At 37.6% G+C, this 18,865-nt stretch overlaps 2 protein-coding genes across 3 annotated transcripts in view; one reads left to right on the top strand and one right to left on the bottom strand.

The window, feature by feature from the left end:
• GOLM1 (golgi membrane protein 1) overlaps positions 1-3,311 on the top strand; it is a 59,957-nt gene extending 56,646 nt beyond the window's left edge. The window contains 2 exon segments of the mRNA XM_019625498.1: positions 244-272; positions 275-3,311. Of these exon segments, the coding sequence (XP_019481043.1) occupies positions 244-272; positions 275-289 (44 nt within the window). The 3' untranslated portion in view covers positions 290-3,311.
• NAA35 (N-alpha-acetyltransferase 35, NatC auxiliary subunit) overlaps positions 302-18,865 on the bottom strand; it is a 57,234-nt gene continuing 38,670 nt past the window's right edge. For both annotated transcript variants that reach the window (XM_019625502.1, XM_019625501.1), the window contains exons 15-23: positions 16,214-16,280; positions 14,782-14,880; positions 14,011-14,189; positions 11,887-12,023; positions 10,968-11,035; positions 9,919-10,059; positions 9,397-9,519; positions 6,334-6,414; positions 302-5,302 (exon numbers count right to left, since the gene is read on the bottom strand). In XM_019625502.1, coding sequence (XP_019481047.1) covers positions 5,243-5,302; positions 6,334-6,414; positions 9,397-9,519; positions 9,919-10,059; positions 10,968-11,035; positions 11,887-12,023; positions 14,011-14,189; positions 14,782-14,880; positions 16,214-16,280 — 955 coding nt within the window. In that variant the 3' untranslated portion in view covers positions 302-5,242. The remainder of the gene's footprint in view (positions 5,303-6,333; positions 6,415-9,396; positions 9,520-9,918; positions 10,060-10,967; positions 11,036-11,886; positions 12,024-14,010; positions 14,190-14,781; positions 14,881-16,213; positions 16,281-18,865) is intronic.

The raw sequence follows: 18,865 nt of genomic DNA, 5'->3' as shown, positions 1-18,865 counted from the left end.
ATTTCAAACAATTAGGGAGTTTTCAGATGTTTTAGCTTTGTTTCGTGGCACCCTCTTGGCCATTCATATTGTCTCTTGCTATCTTGTCCTTGGTTAGGAATGAAATTCCCCATTATAATGTTGCTATGGGAGATAAAGTCCTTTTTATGGCAGTTTCTAGATACTTATGTCAATGGGACCTGCCTGGGCTGTTTTCTCAAAATGTTTAATACTAGAATATAATGTGTTTTTTTTCCTTTTCAGTTCTTAATGCTGAAAATCAGAAAAGAGACATGATAAATTTACTTGATGAACGTGAAAAGAGGAATCACACACTCTGAATTAAACTGGAATCACATACTTCGTGTCAGGACTGAACAGAGCTCACTACAAAACAGAGATCACGAAAGATTGAATACTGTGAAATGTACTAAGTAGAATTTTCATCTAAAGATGATCATTGGGGAATTTTAGTATGTACTTTATGTAGGAAAATGAGATTGTCTTTTCGACATTTTTTGGGGGGGTACTTTTGAAGTGTCTATATTAAAGATGTTAAAATGGGTTGTCTAATAGGTATTTCATGAGATGATCAACACCAAAAATAGAACACAAGTTCTCCTTCAAGTATAGTGACGGTGGCACTTCTTAGTCTGGAGTCTAACTTTAAAAGTCCGTCTTCTAACACAGAGGAGCAATCCACTGTACTTAGAGAACTCCTTTTTCCCGGGTTCCTCCTGGAATCATTCTCTTTTCCACATGGTGTGGCGAGTGACGGTAGCAACCTGGTCAGCATGAACGATTATGTTTATTCTTTCGTACGCTCATCTCTCGTTCTGACACTCCAGCAACAGTTTTAAACGAGTCTAAATACAAAGGTGTTTTGTGGGAGAATTTTTAAAAAGACTACTTGTATAATAATCCTTGTCATTAATGTTACGTGACTTGAAACTTCCAACACTTGTGATCTATACTTTCTTTGCTAATATGTGTGGGCAGAGCAAAGTCTTCAGTAATAAGTCCATATTACCAAGGAAAACCACGAGTGGATTAGACTTGACACAACGGGGGCCAGAGGAGGTGACCCCGGGTGCTCACAGCAGAGCACCATGGGGCTAGTTGTAGACAAACTGCCTGTTTCATTAGAGGAAAAGAGAAGATATATCCAGTGTTACAAACAGGGAAGTTTAGAAAGGCAAGAGAAATGTCAAGTGTTTTTATCCTAGTTTACATATTTAGCTTATGATAAACAACTCAAAACTGATTTAAAAATAAAAAGTTAATGTTAATTTGAAAACGACGGATCATAATTTACATCAATAATAGTGACATTAGGTTTGATTTGAGTTGGTTCTTAATATTTCAAGTAAATAGGTCCTTGCCACTTGTGAATGACTGGCAGTCCCACTAGTGACTTTCAGTGAGGCTCTCTAAAGTGTAAGTGGGTGGTGATGCTTCCTAAAATATATTTAGAGTTACAGGGTTTGCGATGCAGGCTTCTCGGGTCATTTGGTAGAACCCCCTTGTTTTCAGAGGAAACGGGGGCCCAGAGAAGTTGTGGAGCTGAAGCCTGGCCGCACACCCAGTGTGGACCTGCTGTGCCCTGGCACCAGTGCAGACAGGACCTGGTTTGCAATCAGGTTCAGATCTCCTACTTGAATGTTCACGTATGATATCCTCTTACCTAATCACTGAGATTAAACTTCCACCCAGAAAAGGCACCTGAAGACAAGTATGAGTAGCTTTATAAGATTTAATCTAAGTCCTTGCCCAACCTCCCTTTTAGTCTTAGGGTTGATATTCTTTGCTTTCTCAAATAATTAAAGCCTCTGGTTCATCTCATGTTTGTTTAATCAGTGTGCATAGAGTTGCTGAGAATGAAATACTCTGCTTAGCTTTTAAAACTGCTTTCAGTTTTTCCTTCATCCCCTATTTGATCCCTAAAGAACCATCTTTTAAACTGCGGAGTGAGAATGGGATAGCAATATAAATAAAAAGCAACCATGATGATTTCATCTTCATTTACAGAGGCATCAAAAGGCCAGTCGTTCAGCAGGTATGTACTTTGAGCTATTTTCCAGGCAGTCATGCTATTACCACTGGCTTCCTTTGAGATCACAGGTACCCATTCCGAGGCAACAATTTAGAGGTAACATGGCTGTTTAAACAAACAAAACAAAATCCTGTGTAATAAGTATCAAGTAGGTACCAAACTGACCTTGGTTGTTTTTGGTGCCATCCAAAGTTACATCAGCAGTTATCCCAATTTTTCATGGGTATAATGCTATTTAATTCACTTCCTCTTTGCTCTCAAATGGCGTATAGACAAGAGTGATGAGTCATTCGATCTTTTCTCCTGCAGATAAGACTGCAGATGAAGGTTCCCTCAGCAACCTTGGACTACAGTATCCTAGTAATCTAATCACAGCACATACTTAATGTATGTGCTTTTGTGTGATGAAACTTGAGAAATAAAGCATTACCTGTTAAGTCAGTATGCTGTCATTAAATAACTAGGTTGATAACTAGCATGATTATTTAATTGCTAATAGCTGGTTATCGATTCAGAGTAGAGCCTAGAGTGGTGGAAGAAAATTGTGAATTCAGGGTCCTTTAAAGCCGAGGGGATCGGTCTACTTCCACTGTGTTTTAGCCTAAAAGATTATTAATTGTAAATAACGATAGTTTATCAGGTACTGAACAACTTCTAATACTTGTGTTTGAAATGAATTTTAGAAAAACATATAAATTTAAAGAGGTTCCATTAACTGGATTACATTTTTTCCACATGGTTAGCTTAGACTTTAAAAATGTTCATTAGTATCAGAAAGTTGGAAAAATAGTTATTTTAATTGCGTAAATGTTTGTATATTTGTGTGCTATTCCTCAGCTAAGAGGACAACACTTTCTTGAACTGTACTAAGCCACTGTTCCTTAAAAACTGGTTTGTAAAATTCTGAAAATGTACACACTGAATGATTACTTAAAGTAGATTATCTTCCCATGCACTTAACTAAACCCCCCAAAACTAAAAGGCTTTTTGTCTTTGCTGGTGTGCATCTCTGGGAAAGTGAAGTGACTTTAATATTTTCATCTTTAAACTAGATATAAACTTCAGATGAGTTTTACAAACCAAGGCCCTAACCAGTTGAGACAAATGCTTGTTTTATATCCTTACTCCTTAGAGTAAAATTATACCTTGTCCTGAGTTGAGTAACATAGACCATACCTTGCTTCTACAACTTACTACTCCAACAGAGATTCTAGTACTGTGATGGGTGCTTGGTAAATATCTGACTGTAAGTCCAAATAAATGATTGTGATTGATCAGAGTTGTGGTCCTAGATAACTTAATTTTCCATATAACTGAAGTTTGCCTTTCGAACCTTTATAAACAGATTCAGGTGAACAGATGCCTTTTGAATGAATGTTAGACACATGGGAATTAGGAATGAAAACCCACTTAGCCTTCGGAAGTAAGCCAGAGTCTGTGCAGGACTCCTGATGTTAGCTTGCTGTTTACTATGTCTCTCTCAAAGCTGCAGTGAAATGACGGTAATGGGACTTCCAGGGTGATGCACCATGTCTGCCTTTCTCCAGAACTCACACGAGTATGTTCATATTTAAGAGTTCCCCTAAATGTTTTAACTCACTCTCCAAAAAAGCTGCTGCCATTAAACATCTTAGTATCATTAAAAGAGTAGTTCTGTGACCTTAACCAGCAGCCAGTTTTTTTCCTATAAAGGACAATCTTGCTCTGGTTTTTTGAGATGGGCTCATTCAAGTTATTCTAGCTGTGATCAGCACCAAGCACCACCCTTTCCGTTAAGCTTGGCTTAATGTTTGAGTTGTAAACAAAAGGTTGCAGGTACTGCATCTGTATCTTTGCAGTTTAGTAATTTAGTTGTATAATAACTTTACATGATCCTCCAAAAGCAGATACATTCTCTTTTTAAATGGAAGGAATGGAAGGCAATATTAGAGGACTACAGGAAAAAGTCTTAGAATGTAACTGAATGCATAGGAGGACAAGTTCAATAACTCAGGTCATTACAGTTCTTCAAAAGCAAACTTTTAAAACACCTTTGGCAGCTGTAGGATGACAAAAATATTCAGTCATCCGAAGTTTTATTTTATGGTTCCTTATTGCAAAAGCAACCAGTGCTGGTTCCCTCCTCTCCTGATGTGCAGGTATTTGATATACCAACTTGTGCTTAGACTGATTTGCAAATATCAGACAAATCAACCAATTTCTTCAGCTGAAGCAAACTGCTCAAGGGCAAGGCCATCAGACTCCAACTTACCACCTCCAACTTCCTCTGCACTTGTAACGTTCAGTTTTGTCACCAGCAACTGTTTCTTCTACTAAAGGTTGCCTGCCTACAGCCCTAGTGGCCTTGTTTTCCCCAGGATGACGTAATGCCATCAGGATGTCTTTTATATCTTAAAAAAAAATCTACATTCTATTTAGTGAGTGAGCAGGTTCTGGAAAGATGAAGTCTCTTTTCTCAAGTTTATACTACAGTTGGGAAGATAGAAACAATTAACTATTTAAATTACAACTAAAAGTGCTAAGTACTTCTAAGGGGCTTGGCCTAAACCTTAATCTGTTAAAAGTGCGAAAGTTACAGTTAAAGGATATTTTTTAAAACATCTATATTCTTACAGGTATATAATTTAGGACGTCATGACACATAAAATCACAACACCCATGTAATTTAGCCTCCCTATCTACGCGTAGCTTAGGGTTCCCCTCAAAAATCCCTTTTAAATGTATTTTGCCAAAATCCCATACAAGTGTTTAATAAATCCCTTGATTTGACACTTCTTTTGGATGATTTGTTTGAATTACTCAAATGTTCAAGACTAAACACCTTCTATTCTTAACATGTATCAACAAAATACTATTGTTTTTCATCTCCAGTAGTGCATTTTTGTCAAGAAATTTATTAATCTTTACAAACACTATTTTCACTCACTCATTCATTAAAAAATGATTTATGATTAAATCTGTAATAAAACCATATAACGTTCATCAATGCATTCCACAAGACCAGTTTCTTCCATGGACATAATAAACCACTTTAAAACAGCAGTTTTCATTCACGTCATGTAAGGCTGTCAAATGAAAAGTGTTCCTTATAATGGGTTGTTATCTAAGAAATTCATTTCACTTCATGTTATGTGGTAAGACTGGATGGATGGATCCTCTAAGAGTAGAATCTGAAAGTAGATTTTACCCTTTTATGATCACCTTTCAGTCTCAAACAAGTTTCACAACAGGAAAATATTTGTGAGCAGAGAAATCAAATTCAGGAGGAACCTGTAAAGAAAATCAGAGTCAATTAATGTAGCTAACAAATATTCAGATGGTAAACAAAGTTTATTTTAGAGTGTCTTGTATTTATTTTATTTATTTATTAATTAGCTGAGCCATCCTGCCACCTGTTGGCAGCTCAGCGGCAGCTCAGCTTGGGCCGGGCATCGAACCACTGTTGCTCAGAGCTCAAACTCTTGAGCGAGCCCTTAGCCAACGAAGCCACTCGGCCAGCCCTTTTCACCACTTTTTTTTTTTTTTAGTTTCTTGTATTTTTAAAGATAAGGCAGGAGCACAAGACAGATCTAAAAAACTAGTTTAATGACAACATTAAATTAGGAACTAACCTGAAGGGGAAAAAATTAGCTTATCTCTGGGTTTATGAAAGTCACTAGAAAACATGCTATCTTCAGAGAATAGTTAACAAAGGAAAACGGACTTAAATTACAGGAAAAGCCATGAATCAGCAGACTCACTGATAGTACTGAGCAGTGAGATGAGAGTCACTGGTAAAGCAGGGCAGGAGAAGACAGAACAACGGGAGTAAACAAATAGAGGTACACAGAATGGGCAAATGCCACCAAAACTGCCTCACAGCTGGCTTCCAACACAACACAACTTATGTGTTTATACAGCACTGATGATATAACAACACTACCAAGGAAGCTTATGCAAACTTCCATCTCCTGAGCCACTGAAAATTACTCAAGCAATTCACTTTTCCAAAGGCAGATGACTTTTTAAATACCTCCCTCTCCCATAAATGTATTTATACACATTTTCTTTTTTACCCCAAGTCATTCAGTAATTTACACAGGGAGGGAGGGGAATGGAAGGGCAGACTTTTGAAATTTTAAGTTAACAAAAATCCATATCTCGGCAAAATTCTAGTTAATTTATTTTCTGCTGCTGAACCTCTTTTTAGGATGATTTTTATGAGTGTTTAAACTTTTTGTAATAAGACTTATACACCTTATTGAAAAAAAGTGAAGTTTTACAATAATTTCAGACCATTTCTTTCCCCACAATGTACTTACCTTAGATTCCTTTTTGTGTCCTCCTGCCAATAACTTCATAACCACAAAGTTGGGTTTGGCAACCTTTAAAATTCTGTTGACCTAAACAATGAGCAACATTAAGATATCAAAACATAAAATTCATAGTCAAAATGTCTTTATATTATAGAAACTAATAGGAACTTTGCACAATATGTGTTGATATTTTATTAAATAAAGACAATTTAAAACTGAACAAATATCATACTTCTTTTAGTAACACAGAATCCGACCTTCAGTCAACTCTGAAAACCTGGAAGGGCTGTTGTATTTTGCCCTCATTAAAACAAAAGGACATTAGCCTGCTAAGTCCTGCGAAGGTAACATGTAGTGTTTGGGGCATGGACTCGAGTTAGCTGTCTGCTTTTCACACTGCAGCTTTGCCACTTGCTGGCTATGAAACCTCTGGCAAGGTCTCTAACCTCTCTGTTCCTCAGTTTCTTCATCTGTAAAAATGGAGATAATTTTACTTACCCCACAAGGATTTGTTGTGAGGATGAGTTCATATATATTTGGAGCTGAGAACCAGGCCCAGCAGGTAGTATCCTTTTCAGCGGTTCTCAACCTTCCTAACGCCGCGACCCCTTAATACAGTTCCTCGTGTTGTGGTGACCCCCAACCATAAAATTATTTTCGTTGCTACTCTATAACGTAATTTTGCTACTGTTATGAATTGTAACGTAAGTATCTTTTTGTTTTCCGATGGTCTTAGGCGACCCCTGTGAAAGGGTCTTTCGACCCCCAAAGGGGTCGCGACCCACAGGTTGAGAACCGCTGCTTTAAGTATTTACTATTGATTATTACTCCTGACTACCGCTTGTCTCAAACGCTTCACCTGAACACATGAATAACACGGGAATGGAATAGTGCATTTCTCTTTTAGATGGGAATAATACGCAGTTTGAAAGAAAAACTTGCCCACTGCCACCTTCTTGCTGACCTCTCTTGGGAAAGTGCATCGCTCTAAGTTCAGGCACTGCTCCTCCTCAGCTCCAGAGCACACATCCACCTGCCTGAATGACAGTTCCCCTTGGGCATCCCAACAGGCATGTCCAAAACTGAGCTCCACCCAGCCCAGCCCTGCCTCCGCACCAGCTCTTGCTCCACCTGCAGTCTTCCCCTCAGGACTCAATCCATCAGGTGCTCAGGCCAAAACCCTTCAAGTCATCTTGAATGCCTCTTTCTTTCACCCCACATCTAATCCATCAATCTACCCTGTTGGCTTGACCTTAAAATACAGAGGGAAAGCGATCACTTCTGATCACCTTCACTGTCGCCACCAACGCTCACCCGGGTTCCTGCCATGGCCTTCTAACAGGTCCCCGTGCTTTCGCTCTTGGCGCCACCACAGTCTATTTTCAGCAAAGTGGTCAGAATGATAGTTTAGAACACAGATCTGGTCACTGCTCAAAACCCTCCAACAGCTCACCCCTTGTTCACTCCATTCCAGCTGTTCTTAGCTGTTCTCAGCTGTTCTTCCAACACTCCAGGCACACTCCGCCTTGGCACCTTTACACATGCCGATCTCACAGCCTACACGGCTCCATCCCGGGATGGTCACGTGACCTTCTCCGTCACCTTCCAGGATTTGCTCTAAGGTCATGTTATTTAAAAATACTTAGTTCCCTCTACTTCCCTATCTCTTGTAGCAGTAACTATCCCCATTCCCAGCTTGATTGTTCTTCATAATACATACTTCCGATCTTCTAATGTACTATTTTATTTTTACTTATTTACTTAACTGTCTGCAACCCACCACTCTCCCTAACCCCGAGGAGGGCTGGGATTTGTCCTTTTTTTCACTGCTGGAATCGACCACAGTGCTGGAGGCACAGTAGGCACTCAGCAAACATTTGTTGCATAAATGAATGAAGTCCACTAAAAGACATATGCCACTTATTATAGGTACCTTCCTCTAATTCTTATACTGCCTTCTTTTAAAATTTTTATTACATGGTTATATGTAATAAAAGTCATCTCTCTCTTGTCCCTGTTCTCACTCAGCTCCCCTCCCAAGAAGCAAACAGTTATTCTTACATATTTTTCTAGAACCAATACTCGCCCCTTTTGATTGAAATGGCATACTATACACCAAGTACCTTGGTTTTTAAACTTCTGTATCCTGAAGAACATTCCATTACAGTACATAACTATCTTCCTTGTCCTTTTAAAGGCTGCACAGTATCCCTTGCATGATGTATAATTCATTTAACAGTCCCCTGTTGATGAACACTAAAGTTTCTTCACTTTTTCTATCAGAAATCCTGCTGCAGTGAATACTCTTGTATATTCATCACTTCCCTCACTTCCCACATGTGCACATGTATCTATAAGAAAAACCCTAAGAAGCAGAACTGCCTGAGCATTTGTGATTTTTGACAGATACTGCTAAACTACCCTTCCATGGAGGCTGTACCAAGATACACTCTCCCAAATGGTCTATGTGTTACAGGTAACTCTCATTTACAGAATAAATGCACTTCAATAAAATTCGGTACACAGCAAATTGTGAAAATGAAAGCCTGAAACTTAGTATTTTATTTTGCAGGTTTTAAGCTCTGTAAAATGGTATCTCAAAGTCATAAAAAAAAATTAACCTTCATTATAAATGGGCAAGTGGATAAGGTAGTTTTTACTTCCTGTGATAATTGATCAGATCATTTTTCAGACTTAAGATTTATATAACTGTATTTTAATATAGTAAACTAGATTAAAGTAAAAAATTTTTAATGTTAACATTTCTAAGCTGTGGATCAATCTGGATCTTATTTCTATTCTTTGTACTTCACGGTTCTAAATCTTAAATTATTTTTGCATTGATTTCTAAATTTACAAAGGAGGTATTTACAGCACCTCTTTCATCAAATAATTTAAAGTCTGACAAGGTTACATTAGCAAAACCATTTGAAATCTTTGCCAGAAACATGACAGGCTTCATTTATTAATACTATAAAGTTCATTTTTATAATTAAACTGTCATCCAGGAGTAAGATATGTACTTCCTGCCAAGCTTTTCTTCTAGAATTACTGTGACTGCAGGCTTACCTCATGGTCTGGGTTTGGGATATTTTCCAATATCATTTTTGCCTGCTGAAAGTGCTTACTAGCTGCCACATACAGTTCTGGAGACTGAGGAGGAGGGCTGTATTTATTGAGGTCAGACATTTCCTAAAAAGGGGGAAATACTATTATTTAAAACATGTTTAACACGAACAACTCTAAAATACCTTTTTAAATTAAAGAATTCTACATTGACTATCCATTCATACGTAACAGTGAAGTAAATACTCAGCATGTCCCCATTTTTTCCTCTGAAATACTAAATTCTCAACCTTCATTCATATACTACCTCATATTCCTGTATACTTAAACAACTATTAACATGAGAATACATGAAAAAAAAAAGCCAAATGATTTTTACACAATTTAAACTAGTATTTTATCACCTTGTCCCACTGGCCCAACAATAGTTTGATTTGACTATTTTAACAAAGTGGCTAGGTACAAACATCTCTAAGGAGATCTAAAGACTAAATATTTTATAATTATTTTAACGAGCAGCTTCACCTTGAACTGCAGATAGTGCACTGGCGGTGGTGTCATTACACTGTTGAAGGGAGCAAATCTGTGCTCATATCGAACTTGTTCGCTATCAAGCTCAAACTTCGGTTTTCGTACTTTGCCATCCATGTCAAATGCTACCATGGTCTAAAGGAAAAAGAATGAGAAAAAAGATGATACCAACATGAAAAAGTGAGAAACCTCATTAATATAGAACAGAAAACAAGAAACAGCTATTTACACACAGCCAAAATAACTTAAGGCTCAGAAATAGGAAGAGAAAAACTGGCTTTACTATTCACTTTTATGTTATGTGCCATCTTTTATACAAAAAGTTCAAGGTCTCGTATTCAGTTATGTTACTATTTTTCCCAGTGAAATTGTACCACATGAACATTATTTTTCCATGCCTCATACTTTATGATAGATTTGAAACCCTCAAGTAAAAGCTTCTGAAAAAACAAGTAGCATATAATTTTATAAGAAAAGCACAGGTCCTGTTTTTCAAACAGGAATCTGTGTTCTATGTATTTAATTTTAAGTTGCCAATTCATTTCTTGAATTGTCAAGCACAACATAAGAGTTAGGAATCACTACATCTCCTTGAAAATTCCCGCTTCCGTTTAAGCCATTCACCGTGGAGCCACATCCTTCTTGATACACTCCTAAAAAATCCAAACCCCATCTCTTCCAAGAAACCTTTCCTGGTTATCAATCAGAAATAAACTTCCCTTTCTTATTACCTGTGTCACACACATGCCACCTGGTCTGTCATTAACTAGGCACTTGAGACAAGCATCACATCAGCTTAGACTTGGTATCCTGCAATGTACTCAGTACAAGGTAGCTATCACACAACCTATGTTCAAATATTTGTTAAGCAAATTAATGAAAACAACTAGACTGAAAAAATGCAATTTCAAGCAAATGGTCAGTAAAAACAAAGTTGAAATTAGAACCCGGAAAAAAAAAATCACAGAAAACAGTCATTTTAATTAAACTATATAATAGCAATGTAGTTAAAAAGCACAAAGAACATCATTTCAACAACTTACCTTGAACATCCCAGCACACATGTTCTGATATGCCTGGCTCATTGTGATCTCACGGCTCAGTGGGCGAACTGTAATAAGAAAGAAAATCACCCATACTTTTCCCCCTCTCTTCTTGCATTATTGCAGAAGAAAATCTAATTTTAAAGAAATCCTCCACCTTGTTTACTAAATTAAAATTTTAAACAGTTTGTTCCTACAGGTTAAATTTTATGGCCCAAATCTACAAATAATAAAATGTAACTTAAAGGCTAAACAACAATCATGTTCCCCAGATATCTAATACCATAAAATTCTAGTATGAAGTAATTTAAATTCTGAATTCATCATACAGACTTCTTACACAGGAAACCCATGGAGGGTCATTTAAGAGTCCACCCAAACTGTTGAAATCCTAAGGAAAACCCAGGTAGTATTTTGTAATGATTGCAGCAGTATCTGTTCCCTTCCAGGAGTGATCAATAGGGCAGTCTCCCTGAAATACTTTCTCCTCATGGTTCCTGGGTGGTGTGCCAAGGGCTATAATCATCTTTCTGTGCTGACTACACCAGCACAGTTCCAGATCTACTCCCCTCCTGAGCTGTCAGACTCTGTCAAAAGATTAAAGGTCTCCTGCTGTCTGGTCCTTAATCTATCTTGCTTACACTCTCCATGTGGCTACTTCTTTGTGTCCTGAGGTCCTCTGACACATGAAATTGCAAAGAAGTAAAAGAAAAGCAAGGAAAGGAACCAAAAAGGCTTGTATCACTAATATTGGGACTCAGTTTCTACCTTATATTTTCTGAAGAGAAGATGGGTGAGAATTAAAATATGACTATTTCACCCATTACAAGGCAGAGGTACTCTCCATCTATTTATTTGTAGAAATTAAAGTGTACTCCAAAGATATTTATTTCTTAAGTTTAAAAGTAATCCTCAGCACCTTTCTTCTTTTTCTTTGTCTTTTTACTGCTCCGCCCTTTCTGCTGCTCTTCCATTATCCTTTCCTCTGCCATTTGAGAGCCATCGGCACGACTTAATGTCGACATCAACCATGCATAAAGGAATTCAGAGAGATACCTTAAAGGATAAAAAATATTAGTTAACAGTAGATGTCTAAATGAGGTAATTTTAGCAAAACACATTGGTACTAATAAAGAGATATTTTTCATAATGCTATGAAGTCTTTAAAAAAACAGATCATCCGGGCCAGCCGGGTGGCTCAGTTGGTTAAGAGTTGGCTTGGGACGCCAGCTCTGAGCAGCAGGGCCCCGGTTTAGATCCCACATTAGGGCCAGTGACATTGTGCCCTCTACAACTAAAATAGCTCAACCTGGAGCTGGGCTGCCATGAGTTGCTGGCTACGGCAGAGGCTGCAGTGGAGCTGCAGTGGGCTGCCGTAAAGCTACCGTGAGCAACTGGCAGCCAGTGTGAGCTGCCGTGAGCCGCCGTGAGCAGCCAGGATGGCCTGGGAGCAACTGCCTCACCTGGGAAGAGCACAATGATACCAACATGGGCCAGTGAAGCAAGGTCCTCCACAACTAGACTGAAGAACAAAAGGACAGCAACTTGTCTGTTCCGCTTCCCAGATTCCCCAACTGTTCCCCTCCCCCAAATCCCCAATAAAATCTTTAAAAACAAACAAACAAAAAAACCAGATCATCCAATTAGATAAATGATAGATCTTATAAGAAATGGGCATCAGAACTGATTAACTTCCCCTTTCTTGTAGCATATGTTGCCATACAGTACTGAAAAGTTTAATTTCCTACAACGACATGCATTTTACAACTTTACAAAAGATTTCTTTAATGATATATACATGTAAATGGAACGAATACCCATTACATTGGTTTCACTGTATCAGGATACATTTCACCTCAACCTGTAAGTACATATTTTATTTTCTTGTTAATTACAAAAGAAAGCAAATAAATCCAAATCAAGAGCACAAAAGCTTCCAATCAGCTGCCTCAAACCACAAAGGGAAAACTTGAACATTTTCCCCTATAAACTGTCATCTTTGAATAGGAGTGTCTACTATGAGTTTACAAAATGTATCATAAGTACCTATATCAAGACATGTTGGTAAGAGATTTGTTATCTATATAAATGTTGGAGAATATACCAAATAATATTTTTCTCATATTACTACAGTTGATGCTGAAATTCAATTTTCATAGCCACGATTTATCTGTTATGAGTCCTAGCAGCCATCATAACAAAACCATGTCAACAGCGTGGAAGAGAATTACTTTCCTTCCTTCATAGCAGGTACTCCAAGGAATATGCAGTATCTTAATTACTCATATAAATAATTGAAATGAGTTAAAAAGATGAACTATATTAAGATCGAATATACTAAACTTAATTGTTTGTGATGAGCAATAGGTCATTATTATTTTCAAATTACCACTACTTTGCCAGACTAAGAAAAAGATTCAGGACAACTGAATTCATTAGTTCACAATTTCTTAATTTATCTTCTTTCTATGACAGCTTCCATGCCGAAAATATTCTCAAGCATCTGCATGCTATGTTTCGTTATCTCATCTCCAAGTGAAAACAAAGAACTACTTTGCTGAGGATCATCTCTTATCAACTTTAAAGCTCCTGAAACAAATCCTCAGGACCAGTTTGTAATCATTGCCATGATTTCTTCTCAGAGGAAAGATCTGGTTCAAATTTTGAATTTTAATTCAGTTAAGTACATTACACAGCTAGTATCTGGCACCACTGAAGCTAGGGAAAAATGTGAATTTTCTCCCTAGAAACAGAGAAGAGCTCTTCAATTAATCCATTTACCTTGGAGCCACTTTTATTACTAATTTTAAAATAAATATTCAATGGCTAAAAAAAAATACACTTGTATGGTGTTATGTTATGGTGCTTAAAGATGTTCAAGATGGTCTAGCTCTAACTTTTAACAGATATTTTTCAACTGTCCCACAACTAAAGTTAAAATACACTAAATGAAAAAAGTACCCTAAAATTATACTCTACAGATGCTCTCCCAGATCTTTTCTACCCCACCCACTACCAATTTCAACTCAAATTGTTCTCTTACCAATATATGTAGTAGTATTCATGCATGCTGTAGAGTTCCAATTCAAAGCCACTTAGAAGATACTGTATCATAATTCGAAGATTATGGTAAAGGACCCAGGTACCTAAACAGGCCAAATGTTGCCTCTGGGGTTCCTGTTTCAACAGCATAGTGTGAAGGGCTGCATCAACCTTTTCTGCCTATCAGAATAAAATATCATAACATTTACTTTCTTTTTTAGGTAATGAGAGATTTAAAAAAAAATAAACAGCTAAAAATAGCATTAGCAGAAAATACAAATCTCACCACTTAAAGAACTCATACTTTAAAATGCAATTTTGATTAGGTTTACATCCAAATTTCTCATTTCACAATGGATAACATTTAGCTAAACACTCTTTAAACTAAAAAGACGTCTAATTTATAGGACAAAAATACAAATAATTGACTTCAGGTCTTTAGTTATATTATCAATTAATATCACTAATCATTATACATTTGCTTTAAGATTAATATATTTTTATTATAATATGAACTTGCTATAAAACTATAGTTCTAAACATTTTATAACTTATCCTGATTATTAAATAATTTAAGATGTCTCTCAGTTTGGATTATTCTATTTCTGTAAACTTGCACATGGTATATGAAACTATTACATTGTAAGTGAAAAGAAAATTCACCATACTGAAACATATTCAAAATATTGTTCCAAAGAGTTGTTTTTAAAAACCTGGTCAAGGTACATGAATTGCCTAACAGTAGAAGGGAGGGCAACCTGTTGGCTCTTACCTCATCTTGCAAGGTAGCAAATTCCTCAAGAATATGACCAAGCTTATCTCTCTGCCGAGCCCTATTATGTCCATGGATCTGAATAAGACTACAGAACGGCTGCAATACAAATACAGTTTAACTGTCAATATGAAATGTACTGATACTAAAAATTAACATTCCAAGTTTCTAAAATCTGGCTTAAGGAAAAAATTGCTGTGTATATAAGAATCATGCCTATGTACATTTTCTTCATAGGTGTTTGTGTTTAAGGGAACTCAACACCAGTATTTACCAATAGCTACAAGAGAGTGGCTGTTTATGAAACTTGTTTCATATAGCAAAAATATCTCCCTCGATCTTTAGGTATTTCCAGAATTTCAAGAGGACAGTTTCTTTTCTGCTTATTTCAAGCCAAAAGGCAATGCTGAAGGCTGACATATCTGTGCTGTTTAAATATACCAGAATGCCTAATAATTATAAGGCTTGAGTAATGGCTGATACCCATAAACTCTAACGTTCTTCTATTCCCACTCTTAACAATACAGCATTCTCATAAAGAATACTGTAACATTTCACTAATTAAACAACAGACATGGACAGCAGGATGCTCTGATTTAAGAAGTATGAATTATAAGATTCAAGTATAATATTGTTTTATATTAATAATTGTATACTTTGACAGATATCTCATTGGATCAATAACTAGCCTATCCTTTTAAGAGGTATAGAGGCGGCATTAACATTTCATTTTTTAAAGATTCAGAAATTTATAGAAAAGTGATCTATCTGATAATGATAATATTATATTAGTGATAAAAATGAAATCTGGTCTTTTATTGATTCTCCTTTCACCATGCCATGCTGCCTACATACATACATATATTTAGTTACTGGAATTAAACTCCAAAGAACTCTCTATAAAGAGCTTATATTAAACAGGAAATGACTTACAACTAACTTAATGCACCACAAAGTTAGTATTTTTTCATAATTACTTGAGACTTGGAAAAAGACTGTGATCTCATCTAAATTAATAATTTTACTATAATCCTGTTCATTAAGGTCATACAAAGATAAGTGCCTGGGGATGTTACAAATATTCCGTGTATATAAAGTAAAAAATAAATAAAATTTTTGTGTCCATTTATTAAAAAAAAAAGTCAACAACCGCTGTTTTCCCAGATGGGGGTCATAACTTATCCTGTTTCTGTGATTCCTCAGGGTTACAGTGAGGGGCATCAAAAAAGTGCCTCTGTATCTGACAACCTGCCAAGAAGACTATGGGTTATTGAAGATGTCCATGTGAATATAAGAAGGAAACTTCCTATTTATTCAATGAAAATGAATAAGATACATTAGATAGAAAAACAGCACCAATGAATGCTACTGAAGCAACTGCACCCCATACTTTTTAAAGTATCTTTGACAATGATCCAACTGTAGCTCTTACCCGAACACAGTGAGTAACAAAGGAGTCAATACAATCCTTGGCCTGGTGATTATTATATAGGCAGCACCTGTAAGATAATATTCATGTCATTAAAATCAAACAATTTAGCCTACAAAAAAAAGCAGTGATTACTCTAGGTCAGCAGTTCTCAACCTGTGGGTCGCGACCCCTTTGGGGGTCGAACGACCCTTTCACAGGGATCGCCGGGTACTCGTATGTGGGTGTATCTGCATGTGGGTCTGGAGACAGATAGAGGAGCCGTGTCTCGGTTCCTAAGACCATCGAAAATATGTGTTTTCCGATGGTCTTAGGCGACCCCTGTGAAAGGTTGAGAACCGCTGCTCTAGGTGCTACCAACAGATAAGGATGGTGGAAAAAAGAGAAAATGGAACCAAATGCATTGCTAAATTGAAGACTAATAGTACTAGATTAAGAAATATTTCACAACTACTGTGTTATTTACAGTAAATGTGCATTATTTCCGATTCCTTTAGTTCTATATTTGGAAAATTAGAGTTGGATCGAATAAGATCTAATTAACAAGGAGAGAAGTAAAATCCCAAAGCCCCATATTTTCCTGACCCTACTCCAAAGTCATTTATTTTTCTACAACTGATATCCTCATGGAACATGCTCATAATAGTAATTACAAAGCAAGTACTATACAGAATCCTAATTTCAAGACATATCCACATTTTCAACACTGGCCAAAATGACCATCTATCTACATCCCTCTAGCGCCTCATCCTCTATCCTCACCAAGAGGTTTCCCTGTGGTATTCCTTATCTCAGTTCAAAGCGTCATTTTGTGACTAAAGACACTTGGTAAACCAATGTTTGCTAGGCTGTCTTTAACAATGGGACACAGAGAGAACTCTGATCCTATGCGCCTTGCTGGTTCCTCCCTGAGCAGTCTGGAAGGATCTGCTACGTTCCTGGCTCTAGAGGAACTTCAGGGACTGAACAGATGGGAGATACTCTTTTTCCATCCCTGAGATGGGAGGTCAGTGACCTTTGCACCTAAGGAGATGGGAAGAAGCAAAGACATTCTCCTGATTCACTGGAAGGAGCTGACAACTTGCTCCTCGTAAGTGTTTACATAACTGAGTAGTCTGACCAGAGCCTCAAAAATAATGAGAGCCATGATCATGCAATGGAAAATTATAGTTCATGCAGGAGCTAGGAGAAAGAAAAGGCAGAACACCTGGAACAGGTGGAGGCAAAATAGAAGTACTGGAAGGTCCATTACTTCTTTAACTCCACAGTAAGAAAATTACCTAAGGAAACTAAAATAAAGCATTTGTTTTTCCATCTCCATGTGAACTGACTTCCTCCCCTCTGAAGTTCCAAACCACGACCTCCTTTTGTCCTTCAGACCAAAATGGCACCTAAGCCTCAACAGCCCGATTTCTAAGGCCCCATATTCTGAAGAAACCCCTGTGCATACATATGTAGTTAAGTTTGGTTATTATTTTCTCCTGTTAACCTATCTTACGTCATTTTAATAATTCAACCAGCCAGAAGAACTAAGAGGGGAAAGGAAAAAATTTCTCCTCCACACTGGAAATTCAGATATGCCAAAGAGAAGCTGTGAAAAGTGCTGCATTTAAGTGAAAAGGTATGTATATAGAGGAAAAAACATAGTATATATATATATATAGGGTGTGGTACTATCCACGGTTTTAGGCATCCACTGGGGGTCCTGGAAGGTATCCCTCATTAATAAGGGGACTACTATAAACAGCTTCTCGGTTTTTTTTTTAAAAGCAACTTAGTTACTTACCTTCTTCTCCCTTTCCTTTCCCTATTCAATCAATTGTCACATCCTATTAATTTTACTCCTGAAATCTGTATTCTCCTTTATATTCCCAGAGTTTAATCCTTCCTCATCTCTCACTTGTACCACTGCATCAGCCTAGCTAAACACTTTGCCTCTAGTATCACTACTGGTTTGCTTCCTATTAAAAAACACATACTCTACTAATTCCTTCCTAAAAACTTACAGTAGTTCCTGACGAACCATAAAACAATGAGAGAAAGATATGTAGTGCTGGGCCCAGGGGCAGGGAGACGGGGGAGGTTTGTCCTTTTTAAAAACAGACCAACCAGGGTAGCCCTCATGAGGTGACACTGAATGGATTTGAAGGTAGTGAGGGAGCCAGCCCTGGGAATTCTTGAGGAAAGCGCCCTCCACCCCCAGCCCTGTGTAAGGGCGGTGGGAGAGGGCCTGTATGTTCCCGGAATAGCAAGGCGGCCAGCGTGGCTGAAACAAAGTAAGTGAGGGGCAGCACCAAGAGACGAGGCACCAGGACAGGGGTCTAGACCAGGGCATATGCGGCCTCAAAGACTCAATTACAAGTCTGGCTTTTACAGTGAACGAAACGGCAAATATTAACCACCACAAGGATGCTTGGGAATCGACTTCCTCCCAGTTAAGGGGCAGTCCTTAACTGACAGGAGTGTGGGTGAACTCACAAGCTCCCTTGTCCCTGACTAGGACAACTCTGACGTGTAACCCACAGTGTGTGCAGAGCTCCCAGCAGGACCAAACCAGGGCTACTCTCCGGGGAGCATACACCTGTGTGGCTTTCTTCCTTTCCATTTCCCACATTCCCACAACTCTACTGGTTTTTCCTGGGAACACTTGAACAT

This window comes from Hipposideros armiger, unplaced genomic scaffold (assembly GCF_001890085.2).
Source record: "Hipposideros armiger isolate ML-2016 unplaced genomic scaffold, ASM189008v1 scaffold_632, whole genome shotgun sequence".
Taxonomy (NCBI): Eukaryota; Metazoa; Chordata; class Mammalia; order Chiroptera; family Hipposideridae; genus Hipposideros; species Hipposideros armiger.
Note: the sequence above shows the minus strand (reverse complement) of the source record. Positions and strands in the feature narration are given on the sequence as shown.